This window comes from Zonotrichia albicollis, chromosome 18 (assembly GCF_047830755.1).
Source record: "Zonotrichia albicollis isolate bZonAlb1 chromosome 18, bZonAlb1.hap1, whole genome shotgun sequence".
Classification (NCBI taxonomy): domain Eukaryota; kingdom Metazoa; phylum Chordata; class Aves; order Passeriformes; family Passerellidae; genus Zonotrichia; species Zonotrichia albicollis.
In genome coordinates, this window is record NC_133836.1 from 3362770 (window position 1) to 3378179 (window position 15410).

Consider the following 15410-nt stretch of genomic DNA (forward strand, 5'->3'; position numbering starts at 1 on the left):
ATCCTGCTCTCCCCTGAGGATCCTGCTCCAGCCCGCAGATGGAAGCACCTCCATTCACATCACATCCTTCTCCTCCTCTGGATATCGGGGGGCTTGCTGGCCCCCAGGAAAACCTGAGTGGTTTAAATATGTCTGTATGCACAAACCTGCCTCTGGAGCCCTGGAGTGAACAAAAGAGCTGTGGGAAGTGGCTGCAGCCTGTGAATGGATGTCAAGGAATAACACACGGATCTGTGCCACGGCAAAATCAAGCATCGTCCCTCCTTATCTGCAAAAGAGCCTGTGTTTTACATGAAAAAGCCTTTCTAATTAATAGGCCAGCCCCTCTTGAGCTCGATAAAAAATGGAGTCAAAAGGATTTGATTAACCCCTGCTCCGTGCCGGGCGCGTGCTCTGCCTGAGCCAGACCTGCCCGGGGCTGATAACGGCTCCGTGTCCCGGGAATCCCGACAGAATCCCGGTACCCCCGGGCCTGAGCACCCTCAGAACCACCCTGGGGGTGTCCAGAGCCCCCTCAGAGGGCTGGGATGCTCCAGAGCCAGCTCAGTTCCTTCTGAATATCCTCTGCTCCAGCCGGTGTTTTTTTCTGTGCTCAGACACATTTGACTAAACTAATACATATGTATACACCCCGGGACGTTCCCATCCAAACCAATGTAAATTACCTCTGACCAATACGTTTTCCCAGGAAATCAATGCATTTTAACACTGGATCATATTTATGAAATTGAATTCTTTTTTTTTTCATTGAAGCTAATGCAATTCCCTTCTGTTTTATGCATTTTTATTAAACTAATGCATTTTAAATTAAACTGTTGTATATTAACTACAATGGCTGTGGGTACTTACAGTAAAGTAATATATGTTTGCTGAAATCAATACATATTCCAAACCTGGGAATTTCCAGTTAACAAGGCTATATCAAATATAACAAATGCATGTACCTGCTTAATTCGATGCTTATATACAACTGGCTGCTATATTTGTTTATTGGTAATGATTATTTTAAAGGGGGGAAGCATATTAAAGGTAGAAAGATAGATTCTTGCTGGAAGCTGCAGCTGGAAGCTGCCAGAGGTGGTCACCCCATCCCTGATGCTCGAATTGGGGAGTGTGGGGGTGACCCACGGGCTCTGGTGCTGGCTGAAATTCATCTCCTCTGCCACAGCTGGTTTCTGTGCCCTAAACCACACCCCTGCAGCTCAGTTCCCGTTGTGTGAATTTTGGGGACATCCTTCCCTTGCCCACCACATTCCCGACAGCTCCTTTCTACCAGCAGCATCCTCAGGAGCTCTCAGAGGGTTTTACCCCTCTCCCCTTGGTGTTTAGAAGATTTCCACGTGTAGCAGCTTATTCCGGGCAGATTTGATGCCGCAGCTTTGCCTGACTCAGCTCAGTTTTCCCTTGGAAAGTTCCAGCACTGGTTATGGCCGGGAGGGTTTGCCCAGCTCAGGAATTTGGGCAAGAGCCGCCACCTGCCTGACAGAGCAGGGGATGGGGACGACGACAGGCAATTCCTGAGTCCCAGGGTTGTGTCCTGCCCCGAGAACAGGATGCGGTCCTGGGGGGAGCCGCAGCATTGACAGGAAAGCCATAAATAGCCGCGTTATCGGCCGTGAGCGCGCCAGCGGCGCCGGGGCTGAGATAATTCGGGCGAAGCAATAAAAGAGGAAAATTAATTAAAGAGCATCTGCTAATTGTAGGGGAAATGTGCGTGCAATGAGTAGCTGAGGCAGAAAGGCGGCCGGTGGAGGATCCCGGGTACCCACCCTGCGCATCCCGGGGGGCGGCCAGGGCTGAGGCCGGGCACAGTTCAGCGATGTCGCGGGCAGCCAAGGGGTGCTGTCACCCCCCAAGGTGCCTCTTCCTGCACTCCTATGCCCCTCTTGTCCCTTTGCGTCCCCTCACCGTGACCGGTCGTGTCCCCCCGTGTCCCCTCGTGTCCCTCCGTGTCCCCCCCCGTGTCCCCGGCCCGGCCGGCGGGGACGCGCTGCAGCTCCTGCAGTGGCCGCCAGGTGGCGACGTTGTAGCGGGCGCTGTGCGCTCCCGGCGGGAGAGGGAGAGGAAAGGGATGGGAAAGGGATTGGGAAAAAGGGATTTGGGAAAAAGGGATTGGGGAAAGAGATTGGGGAAAGGGATTGGGAAAAAGGGATGGGAAAGGGATGAGAAAAAGGGATTTGGGAAAAAGGGATTGGGGAAAGGGATTGGGGAAATGGATTGGGAAAGGGATTGGGGAAAGGGATTGGGGAAAGGAATGGGGAATGGAACTGGGGAAAAGGGATTGGGGAAAGGAATTGGGGAAAGGGATTGGGAAAGGGATTGGGGAAAGGGATTGGGGAAAGGGATGGGGGAAAGGGATTGGGAAAAAGGGATTGGGGAAAAGGGATTGGGAAAAAGGAATTAGGGAAAAGGAATTGGGGAAAAGGGATTGGGGAAAGGGATTGGGGAAAAGGGATTCGGGACGGGATTGGGAAAGGGATTGGGAAAGGGATTTCTCGGACCCCAGGACCAAACCCACTGGGGGCAGCTGACAGGGACTGCAGGGATGGGGGCAGAGCTCTGCAGCCGCTGTCACGGTGTCCACGAGAGATGTGCCCAGGGCTGCAGCTGGGCAGAGCTCCTGGGCAGCCCCAGGCCCTCACACATCCCTGCTTCCTCCGATGGCACTGCTGTCCCATGGTGAGGCTCCTGGTGTCCCTCTGCCCATCCTTGGGACTGAGCAAGTTCCCAATCAGCACTGGGTTGCCATCAGACTGGTCACCACCAGCACTGGTCACCACCAGCACTGGGTCACCGTCAGCATTGGGTCACCGTCAGCACCTCTCACTGCCAGCATCACCCCTGGGCTGCCTCACGGGGCCAGCTCACTGCACAAAGGAGTTACGTGGATCACAAACAGGCAGCAAGGCAGGAATAAATTAATGGTTGGAATGGGAGTGTGCTGAAATCCTTTTTTTTTCCCCTTTTTTTTTTTTTTTTTTTTTTTTTCTGTTAAAGTACACAGAAAAGCCCCTTCCGTATTTTAATTAAAAGCCTTTCAGGAGAGGAGGCAAGGGGCTGCCATTTACAGCGGGCTATTGTCAGGCACACAAAGCAAACGGGGCTGGAGACAAACTGATTTATTAACCTGCATCTCACAGCGTTTTCCGGGGGGGGTGAGCCCTCTGTGGAGGGGGGTGGCAGCTCTGGGGTCCCCCTGGGGTGCTGCAGGGCCATGGGGCAGCCCCCAGGGGACACAGGGGACACAGGGGACACGGCTGGTTTGTGCCACCCCGCAGCTCCCCGTCCCTCCAGGTGGCTCAGGGTGCAGCCCCTCTCCTCTTCCTCACTGCTCACATTGATTTATTAATGATTTGGCCAAACAGGGACATTCCTCCAAAGCCCACAATTTAATTTGCTCACCAAAGATGCCAGGTTAGTTTTATTCCTGATTTATGAGCAGGCCCCTGCGTTCCCTGGGCAGCAGAGCAGGGCAGTGATTTATGGGGGTGAGATCAGCTTTGTGGGTGCAGGGAGAAGATCCCTGTCCTGGTGGTGTCCAACAGCAGATCCCAGGGGCTGCAGGAGGCAATGTTTGCTGCAGGACCATAAGAAACATTTGCCCCTTTTCCAGCCAGCTCTGAGGCAGGGAAAATGCTGGTGCAGGGCACAGAGGAACATCCAGGCTGTCTCTCACACAAACTGCCTCCACTCCTGCAAATCTTTCTTTGAACTTTGATTTTCTGTTCACTTGCTCTTCTGCCTGAGGCGCTTTGCAATCGTGGGATTGTGAGCTGCTCTGAGTTTCTCTGAGTGGAAGAGATGAGAAGAACCAGATCATTTCCTGGCTGTTTGTGCTGCAGTGTGGGGCCAAGGTCACTTTGTGGGTCTGCCTCACCCTTTTGGACAACTTCCCACACCTGTCCCTGTGAGAATTTGGAAGCAGCTGCAGGGCAGGGTGCGGTTTGAAGAGTGTCCCTTTTCTTCGGTGTCTTCTGAACTCAAACTCTGCTTTTTGGAATCCCAAGGGCCCAGCAGCAGGGTGATACCTGGGCAGTGGGGGGCTGCTTCCTCCCCAGCTTTGTGCAGAGAGAGGCTCCAGCAGTGCAAGATTTACTGCAGTTTTAGGAGCAGTAAGGATTACACTGATCAGTGCAGGAGCCCTGGTGTGTTTGCTGATGTCCATGCTGCCCCATCTCCTTCCAGTCCTTCTGGGAGCACAGGGATCCTCCTCAGCCCAGAGGAGACACTGCTGCATGCTTGGTTTTATAAAACAAGTCTATAAATTAAGACAGTATAAAGTCATAACAGCTCAGACGATTTATTAGACAATATGGAGAAAAGTCAGATTTACATGGTTTGATACAAACAAAACACAACTCCAGCTCCGGAGCTGTGAAAAGCAGCCTGGTCATTTAGTCCAGCTGACTTTGGGAATGTCGTGGTGCTCAGTCAGAGTATCCAAGTGCCTGTTGAACTCCTCCACTCGCTGCTTGTGGGGTTTTGATGCTTTCTTCAGGATCCGCTCCCTTTGCCGCTTTTCCTGCATCTTCTCTAAGGCCGCCTGTGCTGGGGTCTGCTTGTCCAGCCCGCGCTTCTCCTCCTGCTCCTTCTTGCTACTCATGATCTGCTCCAGCAGGATCTGGGCCTTTTTTGCCTTCTTCTTCTTCTTCCTTTTGCTGGCTCCCAGGGCTGTGCCACTGCCCTTGAGCTGCAGCGGAGCACGCTGTGCCGCCTTGTAACCCACCATGGAGTCGCAAAAACCGCCTGCACGCACAGAGCCCTCCAGCTGGGGCTGCAGCCTTCCCTCCACACTGGGAAATAACCCACACCTTCCAGGCATTCCTCCAGGGATCACTCTGGGGTCCCCCTGGCAGTCTGGGGTATGCTCACCCCTCCCTGGGACTTTGGTTGGAAGGATGGAAGGCAGCCCTCCATCCGGAATTGGGAGCTGCTGATCCCACCCTCCTGCCTTCAAGCCGACCAGAAAGCGACAAAGAAGTCTGAGGAAGCTGGAAGTCCCAAAAGTTAACATAAGTCACATGGGAATTACTGTGTGCTGCTTCTGACCATTGTGGGATATGAACATGTGGGGGCCAACTCCGTGTCTGGACGGGCTGTTCGGGTCCAACCCGGCTGCCTGTGGATCCCAGCCCACACGATCTCAAATGGACAAAGGTAAAAGAGCAGAATTCTCTTCTCCACGTGGGAACAACGCCCCGCGTTTATTCCCGAGGCGGGAAAGAGCGCGATGCCTGCTGGCGGGAAACTTTTAACCCGGGGGAACGGAGGGAGGGGCTAGATTAGCTCAGCCAATGGGATAGCAGGAAGGCGGGGCGAGGGGCGGGGCCAGACAGGGAGAGACCATCACGCTGACAATTGCGGGGGGGTAAAGGGGAAGACCATGTGGCGATAGGCTACAAATCATGTGAACAGCGCAAATTACCGAGCACCCAGCGCAAACAACTGATTAACTATTTAGTGCAATACAACAGAGGGGCAGCTCCGTGCTTGTCTGCTCAAAACTGAGCCGTGGCCGCGGGGCTGGGGTCCCTCCAGCACAAACGTGGCACAGCTCCGCTGGGAGGCTTCCCCAGGGATTTGGGAATTTATTCTCCAAGCCCCTTGGATATGGCCGGTACAACAGGCAGTGGGGCAAAGTGGTGTGGAAAATGTAAAGTTGTGGCTTCTTGGGTTTTATTTGTGGAGAAGCAGAGAGGGAATTTCTGGGACAGGTGTTGTGAGTGCTCAGACGCTGCTGGCTGGGCTCTGTTCCTCTGCTGAACTTGGTTGGATTCTTCAGAGCCATTGAGAATAAAAAAATAAAAATACAGCCCTAAACCACCCTGGATTCGGTGTATTTGTGAATTTGGGGATTTCCGGCTGCGGAACGCTGGGAGCGTGTTTGCTGTAGCCGTTCCCAGCAGGTCAAAGGTGCGGGAAGGGTCAGATTGGGCGGATAAAAACCAAACAAACCTGGAAAAGTTTAACCGGCGGCTCCCGCCTGGCGATTTTTCCAGCTAAAAACCTTTAATTTAGCCTGGAAAAAAATCCATCACCGGGGGGGACCGAGACTGAGACCCTCGGGGGGTGTCCGGGAGCGGCGGGGGCGATGCTCGGGGGTGGCTCCGGGGGGGACAGGGCTGGTCCAGGAGGGAGCCCCATCCCTGCTGCCCCCGGTGGGCACGGGCGGCCCCCGCTCCCTCCGCGCCACCGGGCTCCCCCAAGATGGCCGCCGAGGTGGGATCGATGGATGTGTCGATACCGGACACGGTTTGATGCCCGCCGGCTCCAGGTCGGTGGCGGCGGCGGGAGGGAGGGAGGGGATGGAGGGAGGGATGGGGGCGGCCGCCCGATCACTCCCCCACCCCTCTCCCCGTCCCTCCCTCCGTCTCCCCCCGCGCCCGCCCGCCTCTCTCCCTCCGCCCGCCCTTCCCCATCGATAGGTATCAGAAATTGATCCCCGCCGCCGCCGCCGCTGCCGCCGCCGCTCTTTGTTCGGCGCCGCCCGCCCGGGAGCCTGGAGCAGAGCATGGAGCAGCGCTAGCGGCGATGGAGCCGCGATGGAGCCCCGGCCCCCGCCCCGCCGCCCCCGAGGTGACAGCAGGGCCGGGGGGCGGCCGCCGCTCCGCCCCGGCGGGAGGGAGGACGGGAGGGAGGGAGGAAGAGGAGGGAGGGAAGTTGCGCGGGATGAAGTTGCGGGGAGCGCGGCCCCCCCGCGCCGCCCCGCCAAGTTTGTGGCGGTGCCCGCCCGCCGAGCGGAGCCGCAGGTGCCCGCAGCGTGCCCGGCGCCGCCCGCAGCGGGGGCGGCTCGGTGCCCGCGTCCCCCGGCGCGCTCGGGGCGGGCAGAGCCGCGCGGGTGCGGTGATGGGTGCGGGGATGGCGGAGCGGGGCTGCCCCGAGCCCCGCCGCCCTGCCATTGTTATCCGGGGCCGGTGCGCGGGGCCCGGCCGGCCCTGAGCGCCGGGAGCGCGGTCGGTACCGGGCGGCGCTGCTCGCAGCGGGGATGGATGCGGCGGGGGGGCGGCAGCTCCTTTGTGGCTCCGGGCAGGTCACGGCCGCCGTATCCCACCGTGGCACCCTCGGTCTGTGAAATTCCCGGTAAGTCCTTTGTTACCGTGCGCGGGGGAAGGTTGCCGGGGGCTGCTGACAGTTTGTGACCTTAAAAACGCACCTTCAATAGGAGGTGGGTAATTAACACAATGGCTCTCCCAACATAATGGGATGAAAACCCAACCTGGAGCCGCTACGCGCATTTCCATAGATATTAAATGGGTTTATATCCCTGTAGGATATTCCGGAGTTTAAAATGCAGCGTGCTTGGGAGGGGAGTAAACAAATTGAAATGCGATTGATGGGGCTCCGGTAGTGGATCAACAGTTCCAGCATTTAATGCATTTTGGCTTTTAAGCAGATTACGTGCTGCATCTGCGCTGCGCGACCCGAAAAGTAGCGCAGGTACCGCGGCCGGTGGGTTTGCCATGACTGCTCAGTCCTGGCATTGTGGCCGGGAAGGGATTACGGCTCTCAGCGCTTCGGATACAAAAGCGTTCCCCGCTAAATCGCGCTAATGACTTTTCCCGGGTGCGCGCAGCATCTTTATTTAAATATAAATATTGGCAGCTACTTTGGGGGCGAACTTTGCCGGAGGGAGAGGTGGGCTGGGAGGTGGCGGCTCTCTTTCCTTCCTTATTTCCTTCCTCCCTTCCTTATTTCCTCCCTTCCTTCCTCCCTTCCCCGCCGTTCCGCCTGGCCGGTGCCTGTGCCCGGGTGCGGAGATGGAGAGGGAGCGCTGGGGATTGACTTCTGTCCAGGCAGCAGGATCGCGTTGGGAAAGGTGACCTTGTGCCAGCTTGGCCTAATGCCCTCCATTAAGAAAAAAAAACAAAATAAAAAAAAAAAAAGAGAGGAAAGAAAAAAAAAAAAAAAGAAAGGAAGGCAAGCAATCAATTTATAATTCTTCCATCAATTTATAATTCTTCTTCCAAGAGCTTCCCCCCCCCCTTTTTTTTTCTTTTTTTCTCCTTCCCTTTTAATGGATGTGTCTGAGCAGCTCTGGTGGCCTGGGGCTGGCCGGGAATGGCAGAGTTGTTTGAGCCGCCCTGATGAATGGTGGGCATATGGAAAACGCAGGGATAATGTGGCACTCGGCAGCGCTCGGATCGAAACGGCGCTGAGCCCTTTTACGGCGGAGAGGCGCGGAAATGAGGAGAGATAAAATTCTATCAAAGATAATGCCAGGCGTATTTCACCGGGTTATGAGATTGGTTTATTGTGTACATTACTAATGCAGTATTTTTTTACAGCTTTTCTCGCGTGCGATAGGCAGAGCGGGATTCGTACCTTCGTGGGGTTTTTGGGGTTTAATTTGCTTGGGGTTTATCGCGTTCTGCTTGGCACAGTGTGGATTTATGGGATGCTCCTTGCGCTGGATGCTGCTGCTCCAATCCAACCCGTTCTGCCTTAAAAACGGCAAAAAAAACGGGCAAGAGTTTTGAGCTGCTGATTTGGGGTAATAAATACAACGGGCGGGCGAGAGCGATTAGAGCCATCTTTTATAAATGTCTTCACATCTCATTATGCAGATGAGCTCCGGCTACACGGCTCCGAGCCTTTGGTTCTCGTCAAATAAAATGTTCTTGGGTTGATTTCCAGCAATGCAAATGCTCTCTCCCTGTGCTGGAGTTGGGCACAAACTTCGGCAGCTCTGCCGGGTGTGGAGAGCTCCGAGCCTGCTCTGGTTCATGAAATGTTTTTGCTGTTTAAAAGTTTAGGGGAGAGAAAAAAAAAAAAAACAAAAAAAAAAACCCCACCCCACAACTGTGGATGTGATTAAAATATTATAACCTTATGATATTCTGAAGTGCATAAATTTTACATATCAGCTACAGAGGGAGTTTAGACATCCATTAAATGATATGACAGCTTGACTTATCTAAATGTGCATCATTTAACAATGTGTCAAAATTCTGCTTTATATAGACGACAGCAGTAAATAAGCTATCAGTCCTCTTGGCTGGAGCTTAATTCCTGGAGCTTGGACTAATAAACTCAGCTGCATTCTTGTGCAGCAGCAGGAGAAACCTGGGGAGAGCCTGAGGTGCTTCTGGGGCAGCTTCACCTCTGTGAATAAATACCCCTGGTGCTCTGGGTTTTTGGGGCTCTTATGGAGAGACTGCAGGGATATTCCAGTTTGGTCCAGCACCTCCAGCATCCAACATTTTCCATCTCCATCCCTGCTGGAAGGTGGGATGCTGGCTGTGCCCAGGGGAAAGCGTGGGGAGGCCAAGGAAGCTCTGGGTGCCCCCATCTCAGAGGGGTTTTTGCCTTTCCAAGCTGAAATCTCCGGATTTGTGGAAGTGCAGCTTGTGCCCAGGGGCTGGCTGGGAAGCCTGGGAATGCAGTTTGTGCTTTCCAGTGGCTCCAGCTGCTCCTGGTGCAGCGGGGCGTGGGGAGCGCTGGCTGCGGAATCATCTGCTTTGAACAATTAATCTGAGTTTGGGCAGATGTCTGCCTCATGCTTGGCTTGGCTGCTGCCTGATGGCTCTGTGCTCCTCCTGGGCGCTTCCCCTGACCACAGCTCCTCAGGTGGCTCCTCTGCAGGGCTGTGCCCCGTTGGTGGGGACACAAGTGATGCCCCTGTGCTTTATCCAGGAGCTCTGTGTCCTTGGGGATGCAGGGCTGGAAGTGCAGGGAGCTCCAGCTGAGCTGGGCACTGAAATGCTGATGATGCCCCAGCAAAGTTCAAATCCTACAAATCCTGTAGCACTTGGTCATGTTGGTCATGGGAGGACTCAGTGTCCTGGAATGTCACTGTCCTCGACCACCTTGTGGTGTCCCCTTCCTCAGTTTCCTCCTTGATGATCCATCCCACCCCCCAAATCCTTCATTAATTCCTGATATTTCTACTATTTCCAGTTTATATGTGAGGAGAAGGAGGAGATGTGCCATGTTTCTGGTCCCACCTGCTCTGGGGTCACTGTTGAGCATCGCTGGAAAGTCAGGCTGGAGTTCCTGAAGTGAAATCTGATTATTTTTTTTTCTTTTAATTTTTTTTTTCTGGCTGAATAATTGAGATGCTGCCAGACAAGAAGAGCTGCAGAAAATGAGAGTTTATCTTTAGCACCACAGTTCTCACTTTAGAAACTGGTGACCCCAATTCCAGCCTGGAGAGTGACTTCTTCCCTAATTAATAAATCCATTAATTAATTGTGTGCGTGCTGCAGCCCATTAGAGATGTACATGCTGGCCTCCTGATCCAGTTTAGTGGATTGTCTCTGTGGCCTTGGAAGCAGGGGGGGAAAAAGGGATTGTGACCACCAGGCAGCTAGGGGGATGGGGATGGAAATATAATTTGATTTTTTTTGTGGGGCTGCAGGGATGAGCAGCTCCTGGTGGGTGTTCCAGCTCAGTGTGGGATTGAATGGGGTGCCCAGGGCTGCTGTGCCCACCGAAATGGGGCTCAGCACTGGGGGCTGGGGGTCCTGGGGTGCCTTGTGTGGATGGGGAGCAGGGAGCCACCCCCAGGGCTGGGGGGAGAGGAATGTTCAAGCCTTGGGTGATGTGAATTGTTATTTATGACCAGCTTAGGAAGCAGTGCTCTCCCAGCCCTGCCAATCCTTCAGGAGGCTCTTGTTGAACTGGAAATCCTCAGCAGAGCCTGCGGAGCTCGGGGTGCATGTCTCTCCCTGTGCTCCCTCCCTCAGTTAATTTTTCTTGTTGTCTGCAGAGACCTGGGATGAAAATTCAGGCAAATTGTTGTGTGTGCTGCTCCCAGGGCTCCTGTTTTCTCTGCTGAATGGGAAGCTGGCTGCTGGCAAAAGAATCATCATCTTTAAATGCAGGAGGCTTTGCTTGCCTGTGGATTTTGGGGGCTCCAGGGGCCCTCTTCTCCCCCATTTTCCATTCCTGCTTTTGCTGGCTGGAGAAAATTGTTCTGTTTGGGTTCCCAGAGGTGGCTGCATGTCCCAGGGGACAGCAGTGCTGCTTCTCCTCTCCTCCCTTGAGTGCTGCTGTAATCATGGTGCCACATCCCTGGCCGCAGGAATTCCCACATCCCGAATTTCAGGGAATTATCCTGGGAGCTGCCAACAAAAACACAGCAAATTGAAATTACAGGGCCGTTGTTTGCAGGGAGGGGAAGGTGAGCAGCAGCATCCTGCTCCTCAGCATGCCTTGGAATGGGTTTTATTTAGGATTTTAAAGCCATGGGTGTGTGCTCCCTCAAGACAGGACCCACAGTGTAGCACATTCCCACTCTCTGGAATTGGGAAAGGCACATCAGAGACAGCCACTGCCCCCCAAATGCCTGGGTGAAGTTTCTCAGAACATTTTGTACCGTCCTGCTCCTATTACCGAAAGATGTAATTCCCCAACTTGGGAGATAATAAGCAGGTATTGACTTCTGCTGGGGTCATTATCAAGATTTATTCAGTCAATATGGCTCCTTGGGTCAATAAATCTTGAGGTTGATAAAGGAGGAATATATACTTGCAGACTTTATTAAAAAGTTTTCCCCTTTTGTAACACTTTTTTCCTCTGTGTTGCAACAGGATCTGTGACTGAGTTTTCTTTAATTACCTTTTTTTTTGTTGTTTTTTTTTTTTGTGGTGCATGTTTTCTTGCAGCTTTTGGGCTGTCTCTCCAAGACAGCACAATTTGGGAAGCAGGATTTGGCCCTGTGCTGGCTCTGGTTTGCTTTGTGCTGTGATTCCCCCTGTCCTGCCTTTGCTGGGTGAGGATTTGGGGGAATGGGGGCAATATTCAATTTTCCAAACACTGCTGGCTTTTTTCAGCTGAGTTCCCTGGTTGCACCAACACCTTCTTCCAAAATGGATTTGGTGCCTTTTATTCTTTAACATGGCCTTGCTGGACATCCCTTTGGTGCTCTGGTTTGCTGGAGATCCCTTTTGTGCTGTGATTCCCCCTCTCCTGCCTTTGCTGGGTGAGGATTTGGGGGAATGGGGGCAGTATTCAATTTTCCAAACACTGCTGGCTTTTTTCAGCTGGGTTCCCTGGTTGCACCAGCACCTCCTTCCAAAATGGATTTGGTGCCTTTTATTCTTTAACATGGCCTTGCCGTTTAATTATTTTTTTGCCTACTTTGGTGCAGCACAAAGTGATTTCCCCAAAGCTGCCCCAGCACCCCAAGCACTGACTTTGCTGTGCTTTAAGCGAGCGTGGGGCCGATTTAATCTTTAACTCTCGGCGTGTGCCTGTGCCAGCCATTCCTCCTGCAACACACATGCCCAAAAAAAGTAAATAACCAGTCTGAACCCCGGGTAAATATTCCTCTGGTGGGAGCTGAGCCGTGCGTCAGCCGCTGCGAGCGCGCCGCCGTTGCCTTTGGAAACGCTCCCGTGGTTTTACACCAAAGTCAGGACCTCGAGCATCCTTTGTTTTCCTCCGTCAGGATAACATAATAAAGTATTACCTGGTGCTGGCAGCAGGGCTTGTAATGTGTGCTGTAAGCACGGAGCAGAGCCGGGGTGTTATTGCTCAGCCTGGCTGCAGAGGACATTTATTCCTTATTAATCACTGACGGGCAGAGCTGCCTCCGTCTGCGGCTCTGCGAGTGCTGCACAAACATCCCCGCGAGCTGGGGCATCGCTGCCCCTCCTGTCCCCCCAGGTTCTTGCCTGAGGGAGGAGCTGTGGGCTCTGTGAGGGCACAATTGGGGTTAAAAGCCCCCTGTGATGCCCAGCATGGTGGAGAATGGTGGGGACCCCCGTGCTGTAGCTGTCCCTCAGGATGGTGGGGCTGAGCTCCATCCAGGGCAGGGTTAGGTTGGATATAGGATTGGTTGGATATAGGTTGCATATCAGAGAAAGGTTCAGCCCCCAGAGGGTGCTGGGCACTGCCCAGGCTCCCCAGGGAATGGGCACAGCCCCGAGGCTGCCAGGAGCATTTGGACAACACTCCCAGGATGGAATTGTTGGGGTGTTTGTGCAGGACCAGAGGTTGGTTGGTCGGTGATCCTTTTGGGTCCTTTACAACTCAGGACACCCCGTGATTCTGTAAGTCTGTGGGGTCTGTCCTGAGTGGCTGCTGATGCTGGATGGGATGGGATGGGATGGGATGGGATGCAGTGGAATGAGATGGGATGCAGTGAGATGCTGTGGGATGAGATAGGATAGGATGCAGTGGGGTGGGAGGGGGTGGGATGGGATGCAGTGAGATGCAGTGGGATGTGATAGGATGAGATGCAGTGGGGTGGGATGGGATGGGATGCAGTGGGATGGGATGGGATGCAGTGGGATGCAATGGGATGGGATACAGTGTGATGCTATGGGATGGGATGCAATGGGATGGGAGGGGATGAGATAGGATGGGATGCAGTGGGATGCAATGGGATGGGATGCAGTGGGATGGGATGGGATGGGATGGGATGGGATGAGATAGGATGGGATGCAGTGGGATGCTATGGGATGGGATGGGATGCAATGGATGGGATAATGGGATGCAGTGGGATGTGACAGGATGAGATGCAGTGGGATGCTGTGGCCGTGCCGCTCCGTTTCCCTCCTCTGGCACCAGCACTGGGCTGTGCTTTGCTGATGCCAGCCCATGCCAGCCCCGTTCCTGGCAGGGCTGAGGGCTGGAGGGTGCCCTGCCTGGCAGGGCTGTGCCCTGGGCACGGCTCCAGCTCCATCCCAGCACCCCAGGCCAGCGGCTCCGCTCGGCACACGCCGCGGCAGCGTCTCCCGCCACTGCGCTTCCCTCTCAAATAAAAGCAGCTAATTAACATTATTCTTTAATTATTGCCTTTATCAACAAGGGGTCTGGTTTGTACCAGCAGGATAGTCGCTTTCCTTTCCACTACCCAAGCGAATGCTTCAATTCCTGTTGCTTTTGAAATGAATTTGATGTCATCTGCCCATTGTCACTTAATGGGGACACTTGGGTAATGATTGTGAGCTCCAGCCCTGTTAGCAGCACTGCGAGCGTGTAATTTAGCCCCTTAGGCAACGGTACTTTTGAAATCTCTGGATAGTTTTGAACTCTCTGTTCTTAATTAAATATGCAATTTTTCACGGTAACCAGGTTAATTCTTTTGTGTTGTGTTGTAATACTGTTAGGAATTTTCATAGTTCTTATTAAACATTATTCAGGCATTGTGAATTCCATAATTAAAAAAAATGAAAAGAACAAAGCTTGATTCACTTCTTTCTTTTCCCTGGTTAATTTATCAAATGAATTTTGCAAATTTTTCTTTTTCTCCCCAGACAGCGTGCCAAGTGTTTTAAAGGGGAAGGATTTAATTGCTCTGTAGGGATTGGTTGGTTATGAAGGATTTGGCTGTTTGATTAGTAAACCCTATTGGGAATGGTTTAATGCTCCATGATCTTAAAAATTGTCTGATTGTGAGGCTCTCCAAGGATGTTTTCTCTCTTCCTCGTGTACGGAAGAGGCTTTGCACAAGTGTGATTATGAGATGGGGAGGAGGGAGCCGAGGTCGGAGCTGGGTGATCTGGGCTGCCCTGGCCACGAGGAGGAGGAGGAGGAAGATGAGGATGGTGAGGCAAACCAGGAGTTGTTCCCTTGTATCCCTGCAGATTGTGGGAATGGATCCCAGGATGGGATGGATCCATCACTCACTTCCTCCTCCAAGGCTCACTGCCTGTTTTATCTCTTGCAACGTGATGGAATTTGATGGAATAACTGGTTTATTGAGAGGCAAACCCCTGCTGTGCTCCCCGTGCCTGGATCGCTCTGGTGTCCCTGGGATCCCTGTGAGGATGTGGCTGGGGGGTCCCTGCAGGCTGGACATGCACCAGGAGGGATGTGGGGATGCAGCTGCTGGGGCTGGATCCAGGTACCCCAAAGCTGGGGGATCCCACCTGCTCTGACTGTGGAGCCTGGGGATTTTCAGCCGGGAGTGTTCATCCAGGCAGGATTTTAAAAAGGATAAAACCACTGGTTTTCTTGTCCCCTTTGGATCCAGAATTGATGGAGGTGATGTCTGTGCACTGAGATTGGTGGTGCAGGGATGGGCTGTGGCTCCAGTGTGCCAGGAAGGGCACAGTGCTCCAAAATCTTCAAAATCCCTGCTGGGGAAGAGCCTGGACTTCCCTCCTGAGCATCCAGGAACCAGTTGTTTTTAAAGCCCTTTTGGATTTGATGTAGAGAAAAATAAGATCAATATTCGGTGGGTTTAGCCATATGGTGCCACCTGGGCTCCCCCTGATGTTGTGGGGTGAAGGATGAAATAACAGAACAGAGTGGTGCTGGCCCCCAGTGGGATTTTGGGGGGAGCAGGAGAGGCTTTGCAGCATCCCTGGAGCATCCCTGGAGCTGCAGCCCAGCCAGGATCGATCGTGGCCAGGCTGAGGGGGCTCCCCAGGGGTTGTTTGGGCTTTAAGGAGAGGTCAGAGAGTCATTACACTTATAAATGTATTACTGTTTAAGAGAAGAGCTGTCGTTATCTTTGA

At 53.4% G+C, this 15410-nt stretch overlaps 2 protein-coding genes across 17 annotated transcripts in view; one reads left to right on the forward strand and one right to left on the reverse strand.

Annotated features, from left to right (window-relative positions):
- Positions 1-4344: 4344 nt before the first annotated feature.
- LOC102072668 (protein FAM32A-like) lies at positions 4345-4729 on the reverse strand. The gene has a single exon (XM_074554366.1). The coding sequence runs from the start codon at positions 4727-4729 to the stop codon at positions 4391-4393; it is 339 nt and encodes a 112-aa protein (XP_074410467.1). The 3' UTR covers positions 4345-4390.
- Positions 4730-6132: 1403 nt separating this feature from the next.
- CUX2 (cut like homeobox 2) overlaps positions 6133-15410 on the forward strand; it is a 61481-nt gene continuing 52203 nt past the window's right edge. For 10 of the 16 annotated variants that reach the window (XM_074553960.1, XM_074553966.1, XM_074553954.1 and 7 more), the window contains exon 1: positions 6141-6274. Coding sequence is in view for 9 of the 16 variants with exons in the window: in XM_074553954.1 (XP_074410055.1) it covers positions 6233-6274 (42 nt within the window). In the remaining 7 variants the exon portion in view is untranslated. Of the gene's footprint in view, positions 6275-6356; positions 6577-6653; positions 7081-15410 lie in introns of those variants that run through there. The other 6 variants (XM_074553961.1, XM_074553967.1, XM_074553956.1 and 3 more) reach the window with 3 other exon arrangements.

Coding starts and splice junctions, on each gene's coding strand:
- LOC102072668 (XM_074554366.1), bottom strand. CDS start 4,729: ATGGTGGGTTACAAGGCGGCACAGCGTGCTCCGCTGCAGCTCAAGGGC.